Raw genomic sequence first — 26,714 nt, 5'->3', positions numbered from 1 at the left:
ACTCAAGTATTCAATTTTTACAACAAATTATATAACAGTCAGGTCAACGGGACATGAGACTGCACGCATGCATGCATGTGGGGCACATACATGCACCAGCATTAATGTGCTCACTAACACATCTATCAATAAGAAATTCACATAATGAAGCTAACATAAAATAGTATTAGAGAAAGATAATTGAAGGTTCAAAGAAACTCATTGCAGAATCATCTAATGTGCAAGTAAATGTTAGATACCTTGTGTTTTAAATGTTTCAGCCAAGTTGGTCAAATTGACACTTTGGCATCCAGATCTTTCCATTTCCTGATACAATGAATGATTTGCTCGTCAAACAAGCTCGGCAGTGTTGAAATAAGTATGGAAAGAAATGTAGGAATTAACCGAAATATTTAAATCAAAAAAATGAGCAGATAGTAGTAGTAGTAGTATTACTAATTTGAAAATTTTAATTATTGTATTTTTTTTATTAGTATGGTTTTTTAGAAATACCCTCCTGTTAAATTCGTCATATTAGGTTTACCCACTTGCAAAATGCAAGATAAGGTTTATCCCCCTTGACTGTAAGTTAAGGTCGCTTTTTCTTGATGATTTAACAGTGAAATTTTGATTTAGTAATTTAAGTTTTTGAAGAGCATTTTGAAAAAAAAAAAAAAAATCAAAATTTCACCGTTAAAACATCAAGAAAAAACAACATTGGCTTATGATCAAGGGGGTAAACCTAATATGCATTTTGCAAGGGGGTAAACCTAATATCACCCATTTAACAGGGGGGGTATTTCTAAAATACCCTTTTAATTATTGTCATCGGGGCATGGAGACACCCCAAAGGAACCTTTACCAAGTGCCTTACATTGCATTTATAAGCAATTTTTCTCAAATCATTGCCCCTAATGAAGCCTTATCTCAACCATTTGGGTAACATATTTTTTTTTTTTTTTCGCTTGGTGGTGTTAGTGATTAACAGTTAGCATTTGGGTAACATAAGTCCACTTTCTCCATTCAATTCTATCCAAAGCTAAATATTTGTTACCATGTCTTCAAATCTCTACTTATCACCTCAATCTATGTCGTTTAGGACCTTTCGCTTTCCCCTGTAGAGCTTCCAACCAAAAAAAGTGACCCTTCTCACTGCTGCTCCTATGGGCTTCCTTTCTACATGCCCAAACTGACTCAATCAACTTTCCATTATATTCCCTATTGCATAACTCTTGAATTCTTCAGATACACTCATTTCTAATTTTGTACAGTACAAGAGTTTTTCATTTCTTCAAAGATATACGGAAAAAATTGTTAGAAGAAGAGTTTCTTCCATGCATATTATGTTTGTGCAAGGTTGCCTAGTTAACTCAATCACTGCAATTCATACTTTAACTTTGATTTTAACGTAATTAATAAGTGCATATACACTAATGAGTTATGCTGTTCCGTGAGTGCAACAAAACTAAATTAACAATAAGTAAATAATATAATCCATACCTGTACCGCCTCATGAAATAAGCGTGTTGCTTTATCCAGTGGGAAATGATCCTCATCTTCATTAGTTGTGGGCTTAAAAAAGTGGATTTTATCAAGAGCACCAAAGAACTGTCCAAACAATTCATCTTTCAAAACCCCTGCCAATCACATGATCATTAATGAATACTAAAATATAAATATTGAATATGGTATTCCTTCTCCTTCAATGAAAGTAGATCTAAAAAACACGGGATGAAGATATTTAGAATTTCCAATATATAAATTCAAGGATTCATAGAATCATGAAATGGAAACTCATAACAACATTGCAGAAGGTAATCAATAAATCTATGTTTATTTTTCGTATTAATTAAAGTATTCCAAGTTTATTATAGCCCCTTACTCCACTCTTTGTTTGAGTCTTGGTCATGGGGTTTTGCTTTCTGTTTAGCATTCTCAAACTCTAAGAGAATACTGTGGAGCTTGATACCCTCCGCAATTTGCTGTGGGATATGGCAAGAAAGGAACCATCGTGTTTGATGGCAAGGAGGATTTTGTTCAAGATACTATAATTGCTGTCTTGGGTTTCTTGTTTTTCTACTATAAAATTTTCAAGGAGTACAAGGAAGTCCTCAAAATATTCAAGGAGTTGAACGGAGTCTTCTTTGAGGACTTCATCAGGAGATGGTAGTGGGATTGTTGAATTGGACAAATTTCTGGGTAATGGGTTTTATGATCAAGTTGATTTGTTTTGCTTTGGTGTGTTGGCTTTTTGTTGTTCACCTAGTCTTATAAAAAAAATTGCAGTTATTGTGATTAAATAGATTTTTGTAGCTAATTGTACTTCTTGTTTATTTAGTGTACTAATTTTGTAATTGTACTCAATATGAATGTTAAATTGTGTTTTTTTGTTATATTTTTCTTAATTTTTTTATATACTTAATCTTTTAAATATTATTTTATTATTGGGAGCCACAAAAAAATAGCATAAGAATATTGTTTGCCTCAAGAGGTCCAAAAAAACTAAATGACACCTTTTTTTACATATAAGAGCATTCTGGCATTTTGCCAAAATCCAACAGTTAGAAATTATTTCTAACAAACAATAATCCCATCTTCTACAAACAATATAATGCTTTTGCAATATAGTTAACAAAAGATAACTTACCAAAACACATTTCCCAACTTTTCACAACCGCACTTCTTAGTCATAGAAGCTAACAACATTACCAAATAGGTCCATAATCAATGGCTTATATGAGGATGTGATTAGTGTAAAAACAAATAGAGAGGAGATGAATGAGTTCCAAATCACAATTGGTTACATTAGGGACTGACTTTGTGTTTGTACTTGTCTGCTCTAGTTATAGATATAGATGAAGTAACTACTCATATTCAAGAACAAATACCTTTATTTGCATATATGGTATTGTTTAATGATACAAGAGGGGGATTCAACAAGAACTAGAAATTTTTTTTTTTTATAAGTATAAATTTATTAATAGAGAAAGAGATACAAACCAGAATAGGGGTGATCGAGGAGACAAACCCCAAAGCAAGAAAGCACTAACACAAACACAACGAATCCCATCTAAAAACAAAATCCTCAAAAAGCATGCCTTTGAAGTCAGGCCACAATTTGCGCCCAAAAAAAAAGACTTATAATGTTAAGAATAATCTTTTGCGATGTTGTTTCCAAGCCTTTGAAGATTCTCCTATTCCTCTCCAACCATAACCCCCAGGTGATCGCAAAGGGGAGAAGTCTCAGTTCTTCTCGCAAACAAGGACAAATCCCAACTCTGGAACAAAGAAAGGGTTGAATTGGGCATCACCCAAAAGGTCTTGAAAAGACTGAAGAAATGAGACCACACTAGAGAGGAAACCTTACAATGGAGGAGGATGTGATTCACGGATTCACCATTCATAATGCAAAGGAAGCAGTAGTTAGGAGTCACAAAGCCCCTTCGAATTAAAAGATCAAGGGTAGGAAGTTTTTGGATCACGGCTAACCAAGGAAAAAAATGCATCTTAGAAGGGACCTTCAAGCCTCAAATGAGATTTGTGGGGAAATCCTCAAGAAAGAAGTTGGGTGTGTGTAATCCTGAAGCAAAAGACTTAACAATGAAAATTTTGCTCTTATTACGAGTCCACTCCCTAACATTGTTTTCTAAAAAGGTCCATTACAGACACTTTAAAGTTGTCTTGAATCAACGCAACATCAATCAAAGTGGGTTTTGTAGCAAACAAAAACTAGAATTATGGAGAGAGGTGTTTGAGTCCAAAGGCTTTAGACTAAGTATAACCAAGATCGACTATGTCTAGTATAGATTTAGTACTGAAACCCAAGAAGAAGAATGTCCAATCAATAGTCCAAAGAGACCAATTTATTATCTAATTTATTTTATAAATAACGACGGGGACATTGAGGAAGATGCTTCCATAGAATCAGAGCTGGATAGTTAAAGTGGAGGTACACTTCTGGACTGTTGTGACTGACATACCAATCAAATTTAAAGGAATAGTCGCATTTTAATAAAGAGCAATCATTCCTAGATGCCATCAACTCAATTATGGGTTGGTTGTTCCCTTAGTGTAAGCTTTATAAATAATTAATGGGTTTTTTCCGAACATTCCTTAGGTAAACGAGAGTGGGTTTGTAACATCTTAATGAAATTTACTTTCCAAAAAAAACATGTTGGAGTGGAGTGTTGCTTTCTGATTTCTATGCGTCCGTTTTTTTAGTCTTGGCTGAACTTAGGTGCCCCGTTTCATAATTCCAAAAGGATATTCTGGAGCATTATCCCTTTTCTTAGTTTGTTGGGGAATTTGGAAGGAGCAAAATAATCGGATCTTTAAAAGGAAAGCGCTGCCAGTCCATGAAATCATCATTTCAATCATGAGTATTTTGGTTTTATGGTGTAAGATATTTAAAGAGTTCAGGGAAGTCTTCTTTAAGGACCTTTTAATTCATTGAGATCAGGTTTGCTATATAAGTAGGGTGGGCAAAGGTCTTTATTTGTATATTGCTTTTTGCTGGTTATCTTAACCAGCTTAGTGATATAATCATTTTTAGCTATCAAAAGAAGAAAAAAAAATTATCGATAACAAAAGGCATGGCTCTAGACAAGGTGGAATGGAGGAATGGGATTCATTTAGCCGATCCAAATCTTTGGGATTAAGCTTTGATGATGATAATGATCAACATTAAAAAAATAATAGAAAATTCACTTATGTTTCCAATCTTTGAAGAGAAACTAGAATTCTCTCCTTTCAATCATACTCCATTTCTCTTTTTCACTTATAAAATAATGTACAAGGTGGAAGTAGGGAGATCCTTTTTTCGTATGAGCAGGATACGGTCGTTGTTGTTTGCAAAAGCAGACTTTTATTCGATATTACATTATATGTGAACATGAGTTGTTCTTGTTCCTAGTGCATGCAAACAAAAATGCAACATGGGCTACTGTTTTTTGTTGTATTCAACCATTTTGACTCCACAACCCAGAACCTCTTCAATTCATATATAGGTTTTCTTACATAGTTGATGAAGTAGCAAGAGAAGAAGGGTCCAACCATTCTGCCACCTCACATTCTCTCCAAGTGGCAAGTTTCGGCACAATAATACAATCGCATCTCAAAAGAGGAATGCTTTTAAACCTATTTTTATCTAAATATTTAAAAATAAAACATTTCATTCATCGTGCATAAGTACAAGACATGGCAGACATGGGAATATCATGGACAGACCATTGATCAAGTGGACGACCCAAAGAGCTATCCATCAGTTGGATGAGAAGTATTGGTCACATCATTGTTGAAGATGCAAAATAAAAAAAGACTGTATTTGTTCAGTGAAGAGATTTGGAAGGGGGTCCAAGAAATTTCCTATCTTCCAATTGACATTACAAGAATCCATAAATTTGGATTTCTAACTACAAAAAGTCATTTACTTTTGGATCATGTTATTATTCAATGTTGAGTTGTGCAGGTTTAATAGTCTCAAATATATGCAGCAGTTGTAACACACTAACACTTGTAATTGTTCTTGATTTCTTATATTAAGTGGTTATTAAGGTGCTATAATGACTTCTCAGTTTGTTTTGATGCTTGTCTTATCATTTTTAATTATCCAAGACAAGCAGAAATGGATATGAATGCAAGAAACATAGAGAAAAGAGTACACTATTCAATCTTTTTAAGTTCAATTCAATTTTTCAGTTTTTACAAATACAATATAGGGGAAGAGTCACATCTAGTTTGCAGCTAGCGTAAAAACTTCACCATATCCTTCCATAATGCCTAATCCTTCATTTCAATTAACACCTGAACTAAGGAAAGATGTAGCTGTTAAATAAGTCTGTTTTTTAGGCTATGTCCTTTTTGGTCTTTTCACTTTACTTATATTATGTAATCTTTATATAGCCTAACTAGGGCTAATCAATAATTAATCTTTTCCCTTAATCTTCTTCTCTCTAAACACGAACTTGGTATCAAAGCTTCCTTCTCTACCTCTACGATCAACTTCATCAAACTATTCCCTCTACACCTCCTTTTTTTCAATTCATATCACCCCTACGGGGATTATCTGTCGAAAAACACCCTAATCGCATCATGCGATAGAGAGTTAAGACCTGTTAGGAGTCTGCGATCAGACTGTATTCATAGTAGTGATGCTGTATTCACAGCAGTGATGCTAGTTAGAACCTACGACACCCACGATGGCCTTGTTCAAGTCTTACGACACCAACAATAACAGTTTCAACTCTGTACGATGTCAGCAGGTGGCTGTTTGAGCCCTACGATCACAGCAGGTGATCGTTTTTCAGCTTACAACACCAACTAGAGATACAGAAAACTCTTGTTATAAGCCTTGAAATCAACTTCCCTGCCTTGTGCGACACAGCAGACTGTTGTTATAAGTTTTTTTTTTTGTCACAGCAGGTAGTGACAGTTGTTTTGCATCCTACGGAAGCCTACGGTTACAACAGAGTGCTGCTTGAGGTTGTTCTAACAGCAGTTTTTATTCCTTGAGTGTCTGCGCTTGCACGAATGACTGCTCGGGTAACACACAATCGTGTTTAATCAGCTCTCACAGAAATTTTGATCGTGTATTGTCACCTTTAGGGTGTTGCGGTTGCTTTATCCTATGGAGTTGTGCCCTTATCTTGCTTAAATTCTATTCCAATCAAAGTATTTGGATTCGTTGATGGCCTCTGAAATATCCTCTTCCTCGATCACTAGTACTGGATCGAGTGGCCTTCCTTCTCACTCAACCGATTTTCCAAACATTCAAATTACTACCGTGAAATTAGATGGCCCTAATTATCTCCTTTAGGCACGATCAGTTGAAATGTTCATTGGTCGAAAGGGAAAGATCGGTTATCTCATAGGAGCAGACAAACAACTTGCACAGACCGACGCTTCTTACTCTCATTGGTTTGATAATGATTCTATGGTCCGATCGTGGCTGGTTACATCTACGCAACCACATATTGCAGCTGGTTTTATGTTATCATCTACAGCAAAATAGATATGGGATTCTGCTAAGAGCATTTACTCGCAACGTCAAAATAACGTTCGGATTTTTAACTTAGAACGTGAGATTTCTCGTCTTTCGCAAGGTGATTCTTCAGTTACCACCTATATATCACAGTTACGTGCTCGGTGGGAGGAGTTGACCCATCAGCGACATAAATGTGATCATTGTGGAAAGTTGGGTCATGTGAAACCTCGTTGTTATGCACTTCATGGTCGTCCTAACCAGCATCGTCAACAGTCTTAACGGTCTTCAGCTCATGTAGTTTCTCAGCAAACGAATGATTTAGCACCTCCTTCAACTACTACCTCCTCATCGGATTCAGTATCTCTGTCCCAAGCTGAGCTTGACAAGTTCAGAAAATTCTTCAATCAGATAGAGACCTCATCTTAGCCAATTTCTACCTTCGCTCACTCAGGTACCTTTGCATCTGCACACAGTGTTTCTACCACTTCCTCACCATGGATCATTGATTCTGGTGCCTCAGATAACATGACCGGTACGTCCTCCCTATTTAAAACCTATAGTGTTTGTTCTGGTCATCGCAAGGTCCGACTGGCTGATGGTTCTTTGTCTTCCATGGCTGGTCAAGGTCATTTACCCGTTACATCTTCTTTATCCTTAACTAACACACTTCATGTTCCTCAACTTACTACTAACCTTGTATCCGTTAGTAGTCTTACCAAAAATTTGAACTGCAGTGTAACCTTTTATTCCTCTCATTGTGTTTTTCAGGATCTGGAGTCGAAGAGGACGATTGGCACTGGACGTGAAGTGAATGGATTGTATCTCCTGGATGTTCCCGGTTCCCCTAGCACCCATTCTGCTCTTCAGCTTAGTAGTATTAGTAGTCAGTCTAATAATGCTCTTGTAATGCGTTGGCATTTATGCTTTGGCCATATTTCATTTGGATATTTGAAACACATGTTCCCTAATTTATTTAATAATAACAATTTGCTTGATTTTTCTTGTAAAACTTGTCAATTAGCTAAACATGTGCGTTCTTCTTATCCTATTAGTATGAATCCTACTACACCTGCTATGTTTGACTTAATTTATTCTGATGTGTGGGGTCTTTCCCCCATCACATCCACTCCCGATTTTCGCTATTTTGTCTTGTTCATTGATGACTACAGTCGTACCACTTGGGTTTATCTTATGAAACACAAGAGTGAGGTTTATGGGATCTTCAAGCATTTTCTTGCTATGATTCAAACCCAATTTGGTCGTACCATCAAGACCTTCCGTTCTGATCATGGTACTGAGTACACCTATAGTGAGGTCTTGAAACTTTGTTTAGAGTCTGGTATTGAGCATCAAATGTCTAATGTTAAGACCCCTCAGTAGAACGGTCGATCCGAAAGAAAAAATCGCCATATTCTAGAGTTGGCCCGTGCTATTTCTATCGGCATGAATGTGCCCCAATTCTATTGGGCTGATGCAGTTCTTACGGCTGTTTACCATATTAATCGGACCCCCTCCAGTGTTCTTCGATTTGTCACACCCCTCTCTAAGTTCTCTCCAGATTGTCCCATGTTTCCATTTCTTCCGCGTGTTTTTGGGTGTGTCTGTTTTGTTCAAATTCTTGACCAAACTTGTTTCAAACTTGATCCTAAGGCTGTCAAATGTATCTTTCTAGGTAATTCCTCTACCCAGAAAGGATACCGTTGTTACCATCCTCCTTCTCGACGACGTTTCATTTCTCGAGATGTTTCTTTTTTTGAGCATACTCCTTACTATAGTGGATCCGTTGGCAATCTGAGTGGTTTCCTCTAGATTCACCTGATGATCATTTTCCTTCTTTATTTCCCCTTCCCATGCCTGTTCCTCCCTCTCCACCCCCCGTCAGTTCATCCTCTCCTCCATTGCTGGTTTACTCTCGACGCCCACATGATACTACCATCACTTCTATGTCCGACCACCTCGCCTCCAGCTCCGCCTCCGTCTGTTCCCTGTGATGATCGTCCTATTGCCACTCGTAAGGGTAAACGCACTTGTACTTATCCCATTTCAAATTATATATCTGATTCTGCACTATCAACCTCCTATCGGAGTTTTCTTGCTTCTGTTTCCGCTGTTTCTCTTCCTACTACTGTTGCAGATGCTATTGCTCATCCTGAGTGGCGTGCAGCTATGATTGATGAGTTGACTGCTCTTGAAAAAACTCAAACTTGGGAAATTGTTCCTCTTCCTCTTGGAAGGAAACCTGTGGGTTGTCGATGGGTATTCACACTAAAGCATAATCTGGATGGTTCCATTGCTCGTTATAAGGCCCATCTGGTGGCCAAGGGTTATGCTCAGACTTATGGGCTTGATTATCAGGAAACTTTTGCTCCGGTTGCCAAGATGACTACCAGTCGTGTTCTCCTTTCTGTTGCCGCTATTAAAGGGTGGCCACTTTTTCAGTTAGATGTCAAGAATGCTTTTCTCAACGGTGATCTTCAGAAAGAAGTCTATATGGTCCAACCTCCTGGGTTTCTTACGTCTGCTTCTCTTGCCCATGTTTGTCGTCTTCGTCGTTCTCTATATGGCCTGAAGCAGTCTCCTCGTGCCTGGTCTGAGCGCTTCACTAAGGCTATGCATCAGTTTTGATTTCATCAGAGTTCTGCTGATCACACATTGTTCTTGTGTCACTCCCAAGGCAAAATTGTTGCTCTGCTTGTGTATGTGGATGATATTGTCATTATTGGTGATGATGACGATGGCCTTATCGCAGTCAAAACTTACTTAGGACGTCAATTTGAAATTAAGGACCTTGGACATCTTCGCTATTTTCTAGGTATTGAGGTTGCACGGTCCCAGTCCGGTATATTTATTTCTCAACGTAAGTATGTCATTGATCTACTCCGTGCCTCTAGTCAGCTTGGATCTCGTCCAGCTGATACGCCTATTGAGTAGAATCATAGGTTGGCTGATTCTGAGGGGGAGTGTTTGTCAGATATTAGTCAATATCAGCGTCTTGTGGGAAAATTGATTTACTTGTCTATGACTCGCCCTGACATTGCCTATGTTGTTAGCGTTGTAAGTCAGTTTATGCACTCGCCTCGAACATCTCATCTTAATGCTGCTTATCGTATTCTTAGATACCTTAAGGGATGTCCTGGATAAGGTATTTTATTCAAAAATCATGGTCATCTTCGCGTTGAAGCATGGACAGATGCAGATTATGCTGGTTCAGTGACTGATAGAAGGTCTACTTCTGGGTATTGTACTAAAGTTGGTGGTAACTTGACAACCTGGCATAGTAAGAAGCAGGATGTGGTTTCTCGGTCTAGTGCTGAGTTAGAATACAGAGCTATGGCACTTGGAGTATGTGAGTTGTTGTGGCTCAAGATCTTACTAGCTGATTTATGTCTTCCTGTGCCAGTCCCTTTCTTACTATATTGCGATAATAAGTCAGCTATTAACATAGCTGCAAATCCGATTCAGCATGATAGAACGAAGCATATCGAAGTTGATCGTCATTTTATTAGAAAAAAGATTGTTTCTGGACAGATTTGTACTCCATTTGTTCCTACATCTCAACAACTCGCTGATGTTCTTACTAAAGGTGTTAATAAAGCCTCCTTTGAAGATGTCTTGTTCAAGTTGGGTGTTGTTGATATCCACGCACCAACTTGAGGGGGAGTGTTAAATTAGTCTATTTTTTAGGCTATGTCCTTTTTGGTCTTTTCACTTTACTTATATTATGTAATCATTATATAGCCTAATTAGGGTTAATCAATAATTAATCTTTTCCCTTAATCTTCTTCTCTCTAAACACGAACTATAGCTTTAGATGAAATTTAATGGATGGACTAGATTTGTTCAGGCTATACCATATAATTGGGATAAAGCTTTGATGATGATGATACATACCAAATTGAATAAAACTGGTACATATAGGGTATTTGGGATAAACATGGAGGAATGTTTATGCCAAATATGAGCTCCAAAAAAAGGGGGAAGCGAGGAGAGAGTCTTGTGCCTTCCTCTCCTTATGAATCGATTGTTCAGGGAGAGGTGACTCCAATTCTTATTGTGTGTTTTAAGGATAACTAATATCTCGTTCGCAACATTAAAGTCTAAGATGATGAACTTTGGTGTGGAGAAGAGCCTCTTAGAACTGCTTTTCCCTCCATTAAAGTGATTTTAATAACCAAAGATGCCTTCGAGAAGGATTATTAGATTATTGAGGGTGGCCACACTTTTTGGTGCTTGCACCTTTACATGAACTTCAATGATTGGGAATTGGAGAATATGAGGGATCATGGAGTATGATCCAGGATGTTAAGGTGGCATCTGAAGAGACCCACAAAGGGGTTTGGTGTTGGCACACCAATGGCAAATTTTCTAGTAAATCTTTCACCACAAGATCAACTTTAAAGGAGTGCCCTTCACTTATGTAAGACTAGTAGGTAGTATGTGCAAATGCACATGTATCATACGAACTTATTTGTACTTTAAAATATTAATTTTGGGAATTTTTGAAGATAACATAGTAAAAGGATATTTTTGTTGATTTTTGACAAAAATGACCATGATAACATTAAGTTTAAACATAAAGGTTGGACATTTTTGACCTCACAAATTTTGGTGTAAACAAACTCCTAATTCTGCTCTCTTATTATAAATAGTAAAGATTTGGAAGTCTAAGATCCCGTCTGAAGTAGTATTTCACGAGGACAGTATAGATCACTGTCTGATCTTTGTTGGGAGTCTCATGAAACTTCCCCAAGTCTCTGACTGAGACCCTCATTAGGTGATCTAAACCTTCAATCAGAGTGGAAAGGGCCTTAGGAATTCAAGTGCCTCAGTTGTGTACGGGAAAGTTCTGAAAGAGAGAAATTGTAAACCCTTGGAAGGCAAAGAGGAAGAGATTGAAGTTACTATTTTGGCCTTCAAACAGTGACTTTTAATTGGTCTTGTATCCTCCTATAGTGGAGAGAGTCGCACTTTTAAATTCCTAGACTTCACATGACAGATAGTGTCTTTAAGCCTTATTTATCTTAGGAGGAAGTGAGATCATTGCTCATTCCCTCCCTGCTTCACATCTTTGTTGGGCTTTCCCCACTCAATAAATCATACTCCTAAATAAAATAAATATATCTCAATTCATCTCAGAATATCTTAGCTGCGACATCCTGAGCACAGAGCTGACCAATATGAGACATATGCTACAAGTATCCATAGATTTACATGTATGTAAGTATGAATATGTGTAATCTTGTATATCGCTGTGCAAGTATAACCTGCCAAGTTGATTAAGCTTTCCTTCTCTTCATTTTATGTACATTGTCAAAATTAGAATGTCATCTAATGTCAGGCAATAAGCATTCTACCCAATCAAATTAAAAACTGAATATAGAATAGCATATGCAAGCAAACTACGACATTGAAGATCAAAATCTCTACCTAATGCAGGGGGTTCTCCGGTAAGATCTTTGCCCTGAAAAAGGACAACATGAAATAAAATCAAAATCAACATTCATCAAAAAAATCGAAGCAAAACAATTATAGCATAACTAAAAATCAAATGTCGTTCAACACTCTATGAATCCCAGCCTCAGGTTTCAAATAATTCAAAGTAACAATTCACAGATGCATACTAATCAAATTATAAGGAAAATTTGATAAGACAACAGTAAGACCAGCTATATTTTATGGAGTCAAATGTTGGACGGTCAAGAAGCATCGAGTTAATAAATTGTGTGTAGCAAAGATGAGGATGTTGAGATGGATGAATTGAAAGATTGAAAAATTAAAATAACCTAGTTGAGAAAATATAGGAGTAGCTCTAATAGGCATTAAACTAAGAGAAAGTCAATTGAGATAGTTTCTAAATGTTTAAAAAAGACCAATTACAGGCCAAAATACAATACATATTCAAGTTGAAAGTTCTAAAAGAGAGAAGAAAATTCAAAAGAAGGTGCGTGGAGATAGTGAAAGTATATATGAACACACCATCAATAATAGAAGAAGTGGATCTGGATAGAGTGGAATGGAAGAACTGGATTCATTTCGGCGATTCAAGCCTTTGGGATATGGTTTTGATGATTATTAATTTATGATGGCGATGAATCGAAACTAGACAACCAATTATAATCAATAATAACTGTTTATATAGACTCATTTACCAAATAATCCCCCAAAAATGTGCATTCGACTAATATGACAACTTAAACTTTACAATAGTTTAAACTACTATAAAAATATACTTAAAAAGTAAATCAAAAGTAGACAACAAATTATAATCAGTAACTGTTTAGATAGACTCGTTTGCCTAATAATCCTCCAAAAACGTGTATTCGTCTAATATGGCAACTTAAACTTTACAATAGTTTAAACTAATATAAAAATCCTGAAAACACAATTTTATATCACAATATTTGGAAACACCATTCACACAACCAACTTTAGCCTTTTTATAGGGGTGTATGTTTTAAAAAGTGGCAACTTCCAAAAATATACGAAGATATAGAAGTTGAGGAGACCTAAAAGAGAAGAAAAAAAAATACTACCCACTCTCATATTTGATCCTCATCAAAATGCAAAATCATCAAAGAAAAAGGCTCCTACACTCCTTAAATACTAAAAACCATTTAAATATAAGGGTTTTGATCTTCAAAAAGATGATCTCACTATTGCTAGGCCTTCTCGTTTCAAGGCAATGTTTCGATCGGGAGAAAACAAAAATGGTCTCAATTGAAAATTTTTGAGACAATCCAAAACATTCCGGAGAGATTCAATGTTTTGGGGTCAATGTTTCATTCTAGTCTCAACCAAAATTGTAATGTTCTAATGAAACATTCTGAAACAACAAAAAACTTCAAATCATGACCATTGTGGATGATACTAATTTGCTAGGGCAACATGGCAACGATAAATTGGAAAAGGGGGCCACATTGCATCACCTCGAGGGTTCCATCTGGAGGAACGTCATGTGACTTGGAAAACGCACATGTACGGCTCAAGGGGGATGTGCACCTCTAGGACGTGCGCACATGGACGGTTAAAGGGAGATGTTCACATTTACAACATGCGCACAAGGACGACTCAAGGGGGATGTGCACCTCCACAATGTGAGCACATTGACGGCTCAAGGATGGACTGCTCAAAGGAGATGTGCACATCCAGGACGTGCACGCATGGACAGATCAAGAGGGATGTGCTACTCCAGGAAATTACGTGACTTGGACAGCTCAAAGGGGATGTGCACCTCCAGGCATGCGCATATGGATGGCTCAAGGGGGATGTGCACCTCTAGGGCGTCTCCCAAATGGAAGAACGGGATCTAAGTGGAAATGATCATCTTGCACGCCTAATGAGATGTTGGAAGGCTAGGGCGGACATGGCACTCGTTCGGATGCAACCCCCACGAGATACGTGGCCGAATTAAGGGTTGTTTGTACGTTAAAAGGGACGTTTGAAAGCCTATAAATACCTTGGGAGAATATTGTTGTGAGGACGAATTTCGAGAGAATAAAGACCTTATCAACAATTGTATCATTTATGTATTTTAACCCAATACATTTTAGCAACTCTGCTGAAGAAAGTAACATCGCACATTCAAAAACATTCGAGAGGAAGCAGACTGGAAGTGTAGCCGTCACTGAAACTGAGTTTGCACATTACTCTTCGTTATGTGTGAAGATCCTCTTACATCAATCTAAGCTAGGAAGACAATGACCTGAGCACCTAAAGGGCATGCGGGGACATCTTGTAGCCAAGTAGAAGTTAGCGCAGGAAATGGGCTAGGCGGGCAACAACATGTCGTGATCACAAACACAGTCGACACTCGACCCCCACCCTTGAGGGAGAACGACTATGCATCGATGGTACCAAACGAGGTCATCCTGAAAGATGCTTCAAACACAACAGGAGAACGACCTTTAAAAACCCCTCAACTGTCGACAGAGACCCGAAACGAGCACTCAAGCCTCAAGTGCTGATGAGTCAAATGACAGAGTTCGTAACAATGACAAATCTTACTCGTTTGCTAGTGAGAGAACGAGATAAAAAAGATGAGCGAGCTCCAACACAGTTTGTACTCAACGTGATAACCACACCTCCCTTCGTGATGTACAACTAAAAAGGAAATGCACGAGAACACGTCTCTTTCTTTATTGAGTTCTTTGGCAAACATGGGGGAGATCATGATTTTCGTTTACAAGAATTCTCGAAGTCACTGACCAGGTATGCATACACGCGGTAACGTTCACTAACCTTGGAAGGACAAGGCAAGGCGAAGGAGAAAACTTGAACAACTACATACGAAGGTTCAATGGATTGCGATGAGCAAGTCGCAGAGGTACGCCTAGTGGAAATGTGCATAAATGGGATGGTCATCCCCTACCGAACATTACTTGAAAATCTCAGGATTTCAAACTTTTCAGTGCTTCATGAATATACACGTCGGATTGTCGTCCCCGTGCAACTAGAGGGGAGCTTATGAATGGAGAGTGTGCTAAGACCGAGAAGCATTATGGACCTCAAGTATTCGCAACAGGATCTTCGCTTAAGAAGAGGGGTAGTGACTACCCTGGGCAGATGTGCACTAACAAGAAACCCAATCTCAAGGCCGACAATGACGACGTCCCTGAATTTGCATGCAGTATAGGCAAGGTTGAAGGGATCCTCGAAGCATGGATCTAGGATGAAGCCATCCACCTACTACCTATACAACGCAAACCGTTTGTTGCCGATCAACTATACTTTTCAAAAGAAAAGCGTTATGTGGTGTCCATCAACTTTGTTGTGATTTCCAACCCCATTCAAGACCATGCCATCATGGTCAAGACGTCAAGGAGAAGCATAAAGGGTCAGATAGGCCTAACCAACATCTACTTCTTGCCACTCCGAACCGTCACCTCACATGCCAAGGTGTTTCAGAACAGGTAGAGACATCTTGTAAAAGAAAGAAAGAAGACTAACAGATGTTGATCATAAACTTCTTACAAGATGGTTAAGTGAAGGGAAGCACTCGAACCAAAGAGGCACACCCCATGTTTCTACATCCACCGAGGGGTATTGTAAAGGAAGAGCATGCAAGGGGAATTGCAGATGGGCATTACTGACTCACAAAGGAAGGAGACGCCAGATTGTTAGTTTAAAGGTGTGAACTTTGTCAAAGGCACGAAGACATGATGCCCCCATAGTCGTTTTTTGTTTGGGGGCTAAACTTGATCGGACCAATCAACCCTGAGTTAGGCCAAAAAACACACGTGGACAATCACCACTATAAAATTATTTATCAAACGGGTTGAAGCCATACCCTTAAAGATGACTAAATGACCCACAGTGGCATTTTTCATTAAAGAGCACATCATTTGCTGAATAGGACCCCATTCATCAATCAACATGTGAGACAACTACTAGCTAACTAAATGGTGCACGAACCCCATAGGTCATGGCACAAGCACCAACCCTTAGCGTTATGGGCATTGTCGGATGTCACCTCGCACGTCCAAGAAGGCGACCCCCTGCGAGACGACTTAGCTTTACGAGTAAATGGTTATCTTAGATAAGGGATGTTGACACACACGATCGTACCAACATGATAATGACCATTTGACATACACATCGCATCTGACAGCAGCCATACAATCATTTTTCCCTTCTCTCCTACTTATCGGTTGGTATCGACGTACTCTGTTCAAAAAAAGGGGGGGGCATAGAAAATGTAATACCAAATGAAAGATTTATAAAAAATGTTCATTGTTTCTCAATCAATCAAAAGAAAATGAGACACTTCCCCTTACCAAAAGTTTTTGTTAAGAAGTTACATACATTCTTGGATTAAAAAAAAAAGAAAGTGAAACACCAAGGAAACTACAGAGTTAAAAGCAATCCAGTGGGCAACGCTCGGAGGGTGTCTGTACGACGACGGATGGGAGCTAAAGCAGCTAACGCATCTGCCTGCTCAACAAAGCACAACGGCTTTCTCTTTGTGCTTAACAAGCAACCACTCTAGGCAAGCAACCTCACCCTCAACATCAGAAAGTGTAGATGCTTCTCAACATGCTTCAAAATCACAAAGTCAAAAGCAACCCAAATCAACGCTCGGAGGGCATGTATGCCACTGTTCTCATAACATCTGCATGACGTCGGATGGGACTGACATGGTAGGCATGCAACCTCACCCTCGACATCTGAAAGTGTAGATGCTTGTCAACATGCTTCAAAATTACAAAGTCAAAACCGGCACAATGGCCAATGCTTGGAGGGCCTCTGCACCATTGCTTTCACAACATCTGCACGACGTCGAATGGAAGGTCTAGCATGGTCAAAGCTCAGCACACTCTTAACAAAGCACAATGGTTTTCTCCTTGTTCTTAGTGAGCAACCTCACCCTCCACATCTGAAAGTGCAGATGCTTGTCAACATACTTCAAAATCACAAAGTCAAAAATGGCCCAATGGCCAATGCTCGAAAGGCCTTTGTGCCACTGCTTTCACGTCATATGCACGACGTTGGATGGGGTCTAGCATGGTCAAAGCCTCAACACGCTTTCAACAAAACACAACGGCTTTCTCTTTGTGTTTAGCAAGCAACCATTTTAGGCAAGCAACCTCACCCTCAACATTCGAAAGTGCAGATACTTGTCAGCATACCTCAAAATCATAAAGCCAAAAAATGACACAGTGGCTAACACTTGGAATGCCTTTGCGCCACTACTTTCACAAGATCTACATGGCGCCAAATGGGGATGGGGTTTAGCATAGTCAAAACCTCAGTAGGCTCTCAACAAAGCACATTGACTTTTTCCTTGTACTTAGGCAAGCAACCTCGCCCTTAACATCCGAAAGTGTAGAAGCTTGTCAACATGCTTCAAAATCACAAAGTCAAAAATGGCCCAATGGGCAATGCTCAGAGAGCCTTTGTGCCACTGCTTTCACAACATCTACACGGCATCGGATGGGGTCTAGCATGGTCAAAACCTCAGCACGCTCTCAACAAAATGCAATGGCTTTCTCTTTATGCTTAGTGAGCAACCGCCCTAGACAAGCAACCTCACCCTCAACATCTGAAAGTGCAGATGCTTGTCAACATGCTTAAAAATCACAAAGTTAAAAGTGACCCAGTGACCAACGCTCGAAAGGCCTCTGTACTACGACAGATGGGGGGCTAACGCTACTAGCGCATCTGCCTGTTCAATGTGAAGCTCGGCAGCCTTCTCCTAATACTCCACCAACAAGTAGGGGCGGATTTACAGTGGGGGCAATGGGGGCAGTTGCCCCCACAAGACTTTATAAAACCTCAAGGAGTAACTAGTAATTTATAATGAAAATTGATTTCTCAAGACTTGGCCCCCACAAAAGTTTCTAAAACCTCTTATTGCCTCCATAAGAATTTTAAAAATCTTAATAAGTTACTAATAATTTAAAATAGTTTCTTAAGAATTTAGCCCACATAGAAATTTCTAAAATTTAGAAGGATTTTTTAATAATCTAAATTTTTTTGAAGAGAGCTTTACTAGGCAGACCTATATGTTGCAATTTTATTGCAAAAACTCCCTTAATTTATCAAGTTTGTTAGTGAGCAAACCATCCTTATGAATTAGACTAGCATAACTAATTTAGTAATATTTCACATATTATTAAGGGTCGTTGGGCCTATATGATTTGTAAAATTTGCAATCCAACACCACAATCTTCTGGATTTCATGAAAAACATTAATTCAAAAAAATAAAAAAATAAAAAATTCTTTTTTGAGCCTAATCAAATATGTTAAAAATAGATGGTTACCGAACTCCAAAATTTAAAATTAAAATTCAATGGTAAAATTAACATTTTTTTCAAAGTTTTTAGAATTTTTTCCTTTATAACCCTGTGGCACCAGATCCTGTTTTTGGATACCACAAATTGATGCGGTTAGGATCCACTCCACGGTATGCTAATTAATAAACTAATCACATTGTTTTGAAATTTACGGCATGGATCTCCACCCTAAGGTTCGGTTACCACTAACTTGTGATCAAAATATGAGAACTCGTAAGAAACAATTGTGAAAACTTATGCATGTAGATTAGTGATTGATTTTTTTGTGGAAACAATGTTAACATTTTATATAAATGCTATGTGTTAATATTTTGTCAATTTAAATTATTGTAGACATATGTAGTAGAAGTTGATTTTGGTAGTTTTTATAAAATAAAATTTAATATTATTAATAAGTTCTTAGTTGCCCCCATGTAAAAAAAATCCTGGCTCCGCCCTTGCCAACAAGAGCTCTAGGCAAAAAGCTTTGCTCTCAATCCCTAAAAGTGCAGACCCTCTTTGTTGCACTATACTCTGCATCGACAAGCTCGATATCAACACGCTTCAAATCGTGAAAGGCGACTGCCACTAGCACATATTGTGCTTTCAGTCAAACTACATTGAACTTAACCCATTCCGCCATCCTAAACTTTCCACCCCAAATGCCAAGTTGTTGTGAGGTAAGATCAAATAAGCAAGCCTCGCATGGCATGCACGACCTTCAACACTTCTGAAATCATAAGGGTCAACAGCCCAAAACAAGACTCAATCAAGGTGTTCCCAAAAAAAATGTTTGTGATGCGCATAAACCTCTCGATACAAAGCCTCATCATTCGCAACAGCTGCAACACCCTGCACATTAACCCACAAAGGAGAGGGGTGGGCCTGATTGTCACCCATGGAGCTCTCTCGAATATGTAGACAATCAAACCCGAGGGCATAACCAATTGAAGCCGTTGGAGTAAGCTCTCTAGTAGAAATAACTTTGGTATTCATGGCATAAGAAGACGATATCGTACCACCCATTTGATCAGTTGGGGAGGTAACATCCCCTCTAAGAAAAATGGGCATTTCACATCACCCAACCACTCCACCCTTTGGAGTCTTCATCCCTTCTTCCTCATGACACCATTAGTATGATCAATATCACCGATACGTGAATACGTTGCACCTCCTTTGAACAAAGGGGGGCTTGTACAAAACTTACAATACCAACAAGAGAAGCAAATAGGGAATCCCCAAGAAAGACTACGGTATTGGCCAAAGGTACACCTGCAGGATTCTCCACACCAACGTCGTCCAAATCATCTTCAGGAATGCTAAGCCCACCCTCAAGAGCAAAAGAATGTGAAGCTCACCAATGCATCCTAGAAAAAAAGATCGAAAGTGACATAACGTTTCATCACTAAAGTCATGGACATATGCTTAGGAATAGGGCCAAGAAGACCTTGATCAAACCCACGTTGACATGCACACCTGTCTGGAGTATAGAACTCAGTATCCTACCTACCACCCAAGAACAATAGTACATGTCCAAGTGTTGAGCTTTGCAGAAATGCCATTTGCCCCTCATGAAAGGTAGGGCCAATGAGCTAAATTGAGATCCACGCAAGCGCTCAAGCAAAAATGCTAACTTGCCCAATGCCATCAATGAGATGAAAATATAGGCAATATATGACCTCAGAAGGCTCATATAAAATCTTGTTAATGACTTTGTTATCCTCACCCCACACCACCTCCAAGCATGAGGCTTTAAAGACTCTTGGTCCTCATCAACCAAGGTATCTTCCTCCAAACAACTGTCCGCTTAGAACACATAAGGGACGTAAGCACTAACATGATGAGCACATAGTGGATGACAAATTTGTGAAATGTCTGACATACGATACGAGCACAAAGGAAATATTACCATGTATCACGAGCACAAAATGACTAACATGCATACTTTGGGGTCACAACATTGAATGGCGTCAAAAGGGGGACCATAGTAAAAAAAGCGACTTCACAAGTATGTTAGCAATTGGGTAAGCACCTCAGCAATCTAGCACATTGGTGTTGAGGCCAAGGCGTCAATTGGATGTGATCATAGGAGACAGTAGCTTTGCGAAATGTCTCACAAAAGATATGGGTGGAAGGACATCATCAAAACAAACTCGATAGCAGCTTGAACTAAGTGTCCCACCCAATTGTGTACGGGGCTAAATGTGGATGATGATAATTTGCTAGGGCAACGTGGCAACGATGACTTGGAAAAGGGGGGCCACAATGCATCACTTCGAGGGTTCCATCTAGAGGAACGTCACATGACTTGGACAGCACACATGGACGACTCAAGAGGGATGTGCACCTCCAGGATGTCACGTGACTTAGACGGCACACATAGGCAAATCCAAGGGGATGCGCACCTCCAGGACGTCATGTGACTTGGATAGCGCACATTGACGACTCAAGGGGGATGTGCACCTCCATGACATGCCCACATGGATGACTCAAGGGGAATGTGCAACTCCACAGCATGCGCACATTGACGACTCAAGGAGGATGTGCACCTCCACGATGTGCACACATGGACTGCTCAAGGGGATTGTGCACATCCACGACGTGCACACATGGACAAATCAAGGGGGATGTGCACCTCCAGGATGTCATGTGACTTGGATGGCTCAAAGGGGATGTGCACCTCTTGGACGTGCACACATGGACGGCTCAAAAGGGATGTGAACCTCCAAGGCGTCACCCAAATGGAAGAAGGGGTTCTAGGAGGAATAGATCCTCTTGCATGCCCAATCGGATGCTTAAAGGCTAGAAGGACGTGGCCCTCGTTAGGATGCAACCCCCTCGAGATATGTGGACGAATCAGGGGCTTCCATACGTTGAAAGGGACGTTTGAAAGCCTATAAATACCTTGAGAGAATATTGTGGTGAGGAAGAATTTTGGGAGAATAAAGACCTTATCTGCAATTGTATCAATTATGTATTTTGACCCAATACAACCATCATTTATTTATCTCCCTTCGTCGAAGGCATTCAAAGATTGCTTAAATTTTTTATGAATATACACGTATTTCAATTAGACTATGCATCACAATTCCCAACATCAAAGTCTTCTAGCATCTACAAAATTTTGGCTACACAAGTATCACCTCAAGTTTACTTTTAAATATCCATTTGAAAGCTTTGGAGAGAAAGACTTACACTGATATTGATAGGGACATCAGAGATCATATGCTTTTTCCATTAGATCATTAGATTTTATGTCTTATTTAGCTTTATGTTTAGCAAAGTCTATTTTAGCAATTAAGATTAGTATTTGGGCTTATTTTTTATGTTTTATTAGCCCATAGTCTTAATATAAATGTTCAGGGGAAAAACACGTCCACTTGACCTTCTTCTTCATGTTGTGGACAAACTGCGCCATGAAGACCTCTTCAAGCTCGGTGAAACTTCCAATCAATCTTGGCACCAGCCCTTGAACCAAGCAAAAGATGTCTCTTTCATGGAGTGATACTTATAACTATTGAAATACATAAGAAAGTGCTTATCTAGTACTTAGAGCAAGAAAACCTTAAAAAGCTCTCGCAAGATGTTAATCCTAGCAACCCTACAAGTCGACCAAACAACCAAAAGCCTAATGTCAAATTTCTTTCAATAATTAGAGACTAGACCACAACTTACAGACAATAAAAAGTATTTATGAAGATTTGTAAATGAGCATCCTACAAAATCTAGATTGGCCATCAAATATGACTCTTCAACCCTTGATATTGTAACATAGGAAATTTGAAGTGCCCTTATACAACAAAATAATAAATAGATTACTTTTTTATCGGTTCTTAATATACAAGTAAAATAGTTTCCTATTCATTTCATTATTCACAGTAGCCAACTTGAAGCTTATTGATGTAGGACATCTACAATTCTAATTAGTTTCCTACTTCTATTAGGATTTGTTTCTATTTTCTAGATCTATTAGAATTTCTATTTTATAGTTCTAAAAGGATTTATATTTCATAGCTATTTTAGGAGTAAAATTCCTTATTAGTTTCTAATTTTTTTTATTATTTAGACTATAATAGTATCAAAATAGAGTTATAATATGTTTAGAAAGCTGCTATTATGTTATAGATAGGTTAGGATTTTTAATATTTTAGAAGGATTCTAGGTTGTAATGATGGAGTTATGAAGCAGGACGTTGAGGGGAGATAAGAAAATGGTATTTGATTTAAAAAAAATAGGGGATTTAGGGAAATCTTATTGGGGATTAGTTTAAGGATTTGGGCGACAATAGGAGAGGTAAGAAAATGGAATTTGATTTAGGAAAAATAGAAGATTTAGGATATTTGGGTATAGGGTAGATTTGGTTTAGGAGATTAATGAAATAAGGGTTAAAGAGAGTGGGAAGGATTAAAGGGTAAAACTAAAGGGGGTTTTAGGTTTCAAGAATCCAAGACTTCAAGAAATCAAGAATCAAAATTTCAAAATTTCTTGAAAAAAATCAAGAAAACAAAATTTATGGATTGTATTCTTGAAAGGATTAAAGGGTTCTTGATGGTTTCTTGATTTCTCACAAATAAAAAAAGAAGATAAATGATAAGAAGAAGATTAAAAAAATGAAAAAAAAAATTTGATATTTACCTTGGAATTATTGGAAATATTAGGATAGTTAGTTGTAGTTTCTACTAATATTAGTTTATTTCTTTATTTATTTCTTTGTAAGGGTATTTATGACTAATCCTCTATTATCGATTATATATATATATATGCCAAGCTCTAATTATGAAGTTAAGGTTTTTTCTTTTCTCTCCTAAATCTCTTCTTGGTATCAGAGCCTCCATATTCGTTCTTTTCAAAAAAAAAAAAATTCCTAAAATTTCTTCGATCAAACCTGCGATCAGGTTTTATGCTCTAAACAACCTCCGATCAAGTTGTATGGCCTGAATCAGGTCTGTGATCCTAACTCTAGGTCATTAGCAAACCTGCGATCAGGTTTTACGTCCTACTACAGCCTGCAATCAGGTTGTATGGTCTGAATCAAGCCTACGACGCCAGCAGACAGAGATTGCAGCCTTGCGATCTGTTTATATGCTCTTTTCAAGCCCTGCGATCAGATATTCAGGCTGCAAACAGTTCTCCGATCAATCTCCAAACCCTGAACAACTCTTGGGATCGACCCATTAGATCTTAACTGCCCTTACGATCAGTTCTGTAATATTTCTAAGGTTATACAAAGATATTCTTTTGTGAATTTCTTCGACAGCAACAGCAAGGAATTTTTTTTTAACTTCAACAACAAAGGGCTTTGACAGCAAGTAATTGTGCATTATCTGACCTTCGACAATATTACTCGAGATATCTTCCTTCAATCCAAAATTCCTCCCTGTGCATAGTGTGCAATAACAATGCCTCACGAGACTAAGGATTCTACTACAACTCTTGGGGCAAATTTCTCAATCCAGCGTATAACTAATGCACCATTAGATGGTCGTAACTTTCAGTCCTGGTCTAGGTCTGTACGTCTCTATTTGGGTAGTAGAGGCAAATCTGGTTGGTTGTCCGGTGTTATTCCTAGGCCACCACTCACTGATCCAAAATTTGAACAAGGGGAAATTGATAACTGCACCATTCTTGGATGGTTATTTAATTCCATAGAGCAACGCATCTACACTATGTTTATGTATCATGAGACCGTCTCTTCTTTGTGGACAGCTCTCACTCAAACATATGCACATGCTCGTAATGACTCCCGAATTTATGAATTTTACCGGGATATTGCTCAGGCTACACAGGGACATCAGAGTGTTGCCGATTACTTTGGATTTCTTCAGTCTCGTTGGGAGGAACTCTCGCACTATGAGTCTATGGCTGAGTTGTCTACTAAGGCAGCCAAGTATGTAGTCAAGAGAATTGCTCGTCATCAGACATATCAGTTCCTCATGGGTCTTCGTCCTGAGTTTGAAGCACTGCAGACTCAAATTCTTAATACCACGCCTTTACCGTCCTTATTTGAGACATTTGCGACCATTGATAGTGATGAGCGTCGTCGCCGTATCGTTCCCTCTCAGATTCAGTCTCCTGCCATTATACCTACTTTAGATACAGATCAGATGGCTCTCGCAGTCAATTCGGGTTTCTCTAACTCTCGTACTCAAGTATCCGGGAATCGAGGTCGTGGAAGCCGTGGACGTGGTAAAAGTAATGGTCTTACGAGTAGTCATTGTGGGAAGATTGGCAATGAGAAGGCCCGTTGTTTTCAACTCTATCCCCACCTGTTGAGATCTTCTAGGGGACAGCCCCGTGCTGCTGTTGTTGAATCTACTTCTGTTGAACCTGTGTCCCTTGGAACTATTGATTTGCAACACCTACAGACGCAGATTACAACTATTGTACGGGATCAGCTTCAAGCTCAGGCTCCCTCATCTTCAACAGTCGCATCTGTTACCGCACCTCCAGGTAACTCTTCTGCATTTCATGCCTCTCAGTCTGGCTCTACTCCTCTGACTTGGGTAATTGATTCGGGTGCCTCTGATCACATGACCGGTGAGTCTAATCATTTTATTTCTCCCATTTTTCCTACTACTCATAAGGAGGTTCGCCTTGCTGATGGGTCTCTTATCCCTATTCACAGCAAGGGTACTATTTCCTTGACCCCTGACCTTTCTCTTGAATCTTTTTTTCATGTTCCTCACCTATCTCTTAACCTTATGTCTGTGAGTAGTATAACAAAATCTCTAAATTGTTCGGTAACATTTTTTCCTACCTACTATGTTTTTCAGGACCTGACTTCGAGGAGGATTTTTGGCAAGGGGTATGAGAGGGATGGGTTGTACCTGTTTGGCGCTCTACCCACAGCTGTTCCAGCTTCCGTCCTCCCACTCATCGGCAATCATACTTTTTCTTCCCAGTCTTTAAACTTATGGCATGCTCGCTTAGGACATGCTAATTTTCAGCACTTATGTTCATTATTTCCTGCTTTAAAAACTTCTTGTGATAGCCACAAATTTCAGTGCTCTATGTGTGAGCTTTCTAAACATACACGTACATCTTATATTCATCGCATGCATCGTTTTAATGCTATTTTTTACTTAGTTCATTCTAATGTTTGGGGGCCTTCTCCTATTACGGCTTTTAACGGTCATAGATATTATGTTACATTTATTGATGACTATTCTCGTTGTACTTGGATTTATTTAATGCGTTCTCGTTCTGAGGTGCTCCCCATTTTTGCTAATTTTCTAAAAATGATTCAGACTCAGTACAACATAACTGTCAAATCTCTTAGGACCGATAATGGAGGTGAATATATTTCTGATGGGATTCGGTCCCATCTCCATACGCATGGTATGCTTCATCAGTTAACTTGCCCATACACCCCTGAGCAAAACGGGGTGGCAGAACGTAAAACCACTTTTCTAATGAATCGTGTCCCTAGCCGTACCTTAGGGGGACAGGTGCCTTTTCATGTTCTTCATCCTGATCGCACTCTCTTTCCCATTACACTGAGAGTTTTTGGATGTACTTGCTTTGTTCAGGATAGAACTCCCCATCGCACCAAACTCGATGACAAAGCCATTCGTTGTGTTTTCTTGGGTTACTCATCTATGTCAAAGGGCTATCGGTGTTATAATCCCCTCACCCATCGTCTTATTCATTCCCTAGATGTCACATTTTTTGAAAATGTTCCTTTTTTTCCTGTTTCATCTTCTTTGCAGGACTCTTTTCCTTTGCAGGACTCTATAGTGCTACCGTCACCCGTGTTCTCCCCACCTTCTTCTTCAAAGCCGCTACAGGTGTACTCTCGGTGCCCTCCCCCCTCTCAAACTTTGCCACCCTCTTCCTCGGACTCAGGTATACCACCTTCTACATTTACTCCTGTTCCTTCTATTTCTGACTCTCACTTACCTATTGCACTTCGCAAAGGTAAGCGAGGGTGTGTTACTGATTACCCTATTGCCCAGTTTGTTTCCTATCAGGGTCTCTCTCC

At 38.9% G+C, this 26,714-nt stretch overlaps 1 protein-coding gene across 5 annotated transcripts in view; it reads right to left on the bottom strand.

Annotated features, from left to right (window-relative positions):
• Positions 1 to 26,714, bottom strand: part of LOC147409928 (uncharacterized) — a 43,154-nt gene that overhangs the window by 8,101 nt on the left and 8,339 nt on the right. For all 5 annotated transcript variants that reach the window (XM_086432107.1, XM_086432105.1, XM_086432104.1 and 2 more), the window contains exons 3-5: positions 12,389 to 12,422; positions 1,480 to 1,616; positions 240 to 306 (exon numbers count right to left, since the gene is read on the bottom strand). In XM_086432107.1, the coding sequence (XP_086288233.1) occupies positions 240 to 306; positions 1,480 to 1,616; positions 12,389 to 12,422 (238 nt within the window). The remainder of the gene's footprint in view (positions 1 to 239; positions 307 to 1,479; positions 1,617 to 12,388; positions 12,423 to 26,714) is intronic.

Source organism: Akebia trifoliata, chromosome 2 (genome assembly GCF_017979445.1).
Source record: "Akebia trifoliata isolate Shusen 1 chromosome 2, ASM1797944v1, whole genome shotgun sequence".
Taxonomy (NCBI): domain Eukaryota; kingdom Viridiplantae; phylum Streptophyta; class Magnoliopsida; order Ranunculales; family Lardizabalaceae; genus Akebia; species Akebia trifoliata.
Note: the sequence above shows the minus strand (reverse complement) of the source record. Positions and strands in the feature narration are given on the sequence as shown.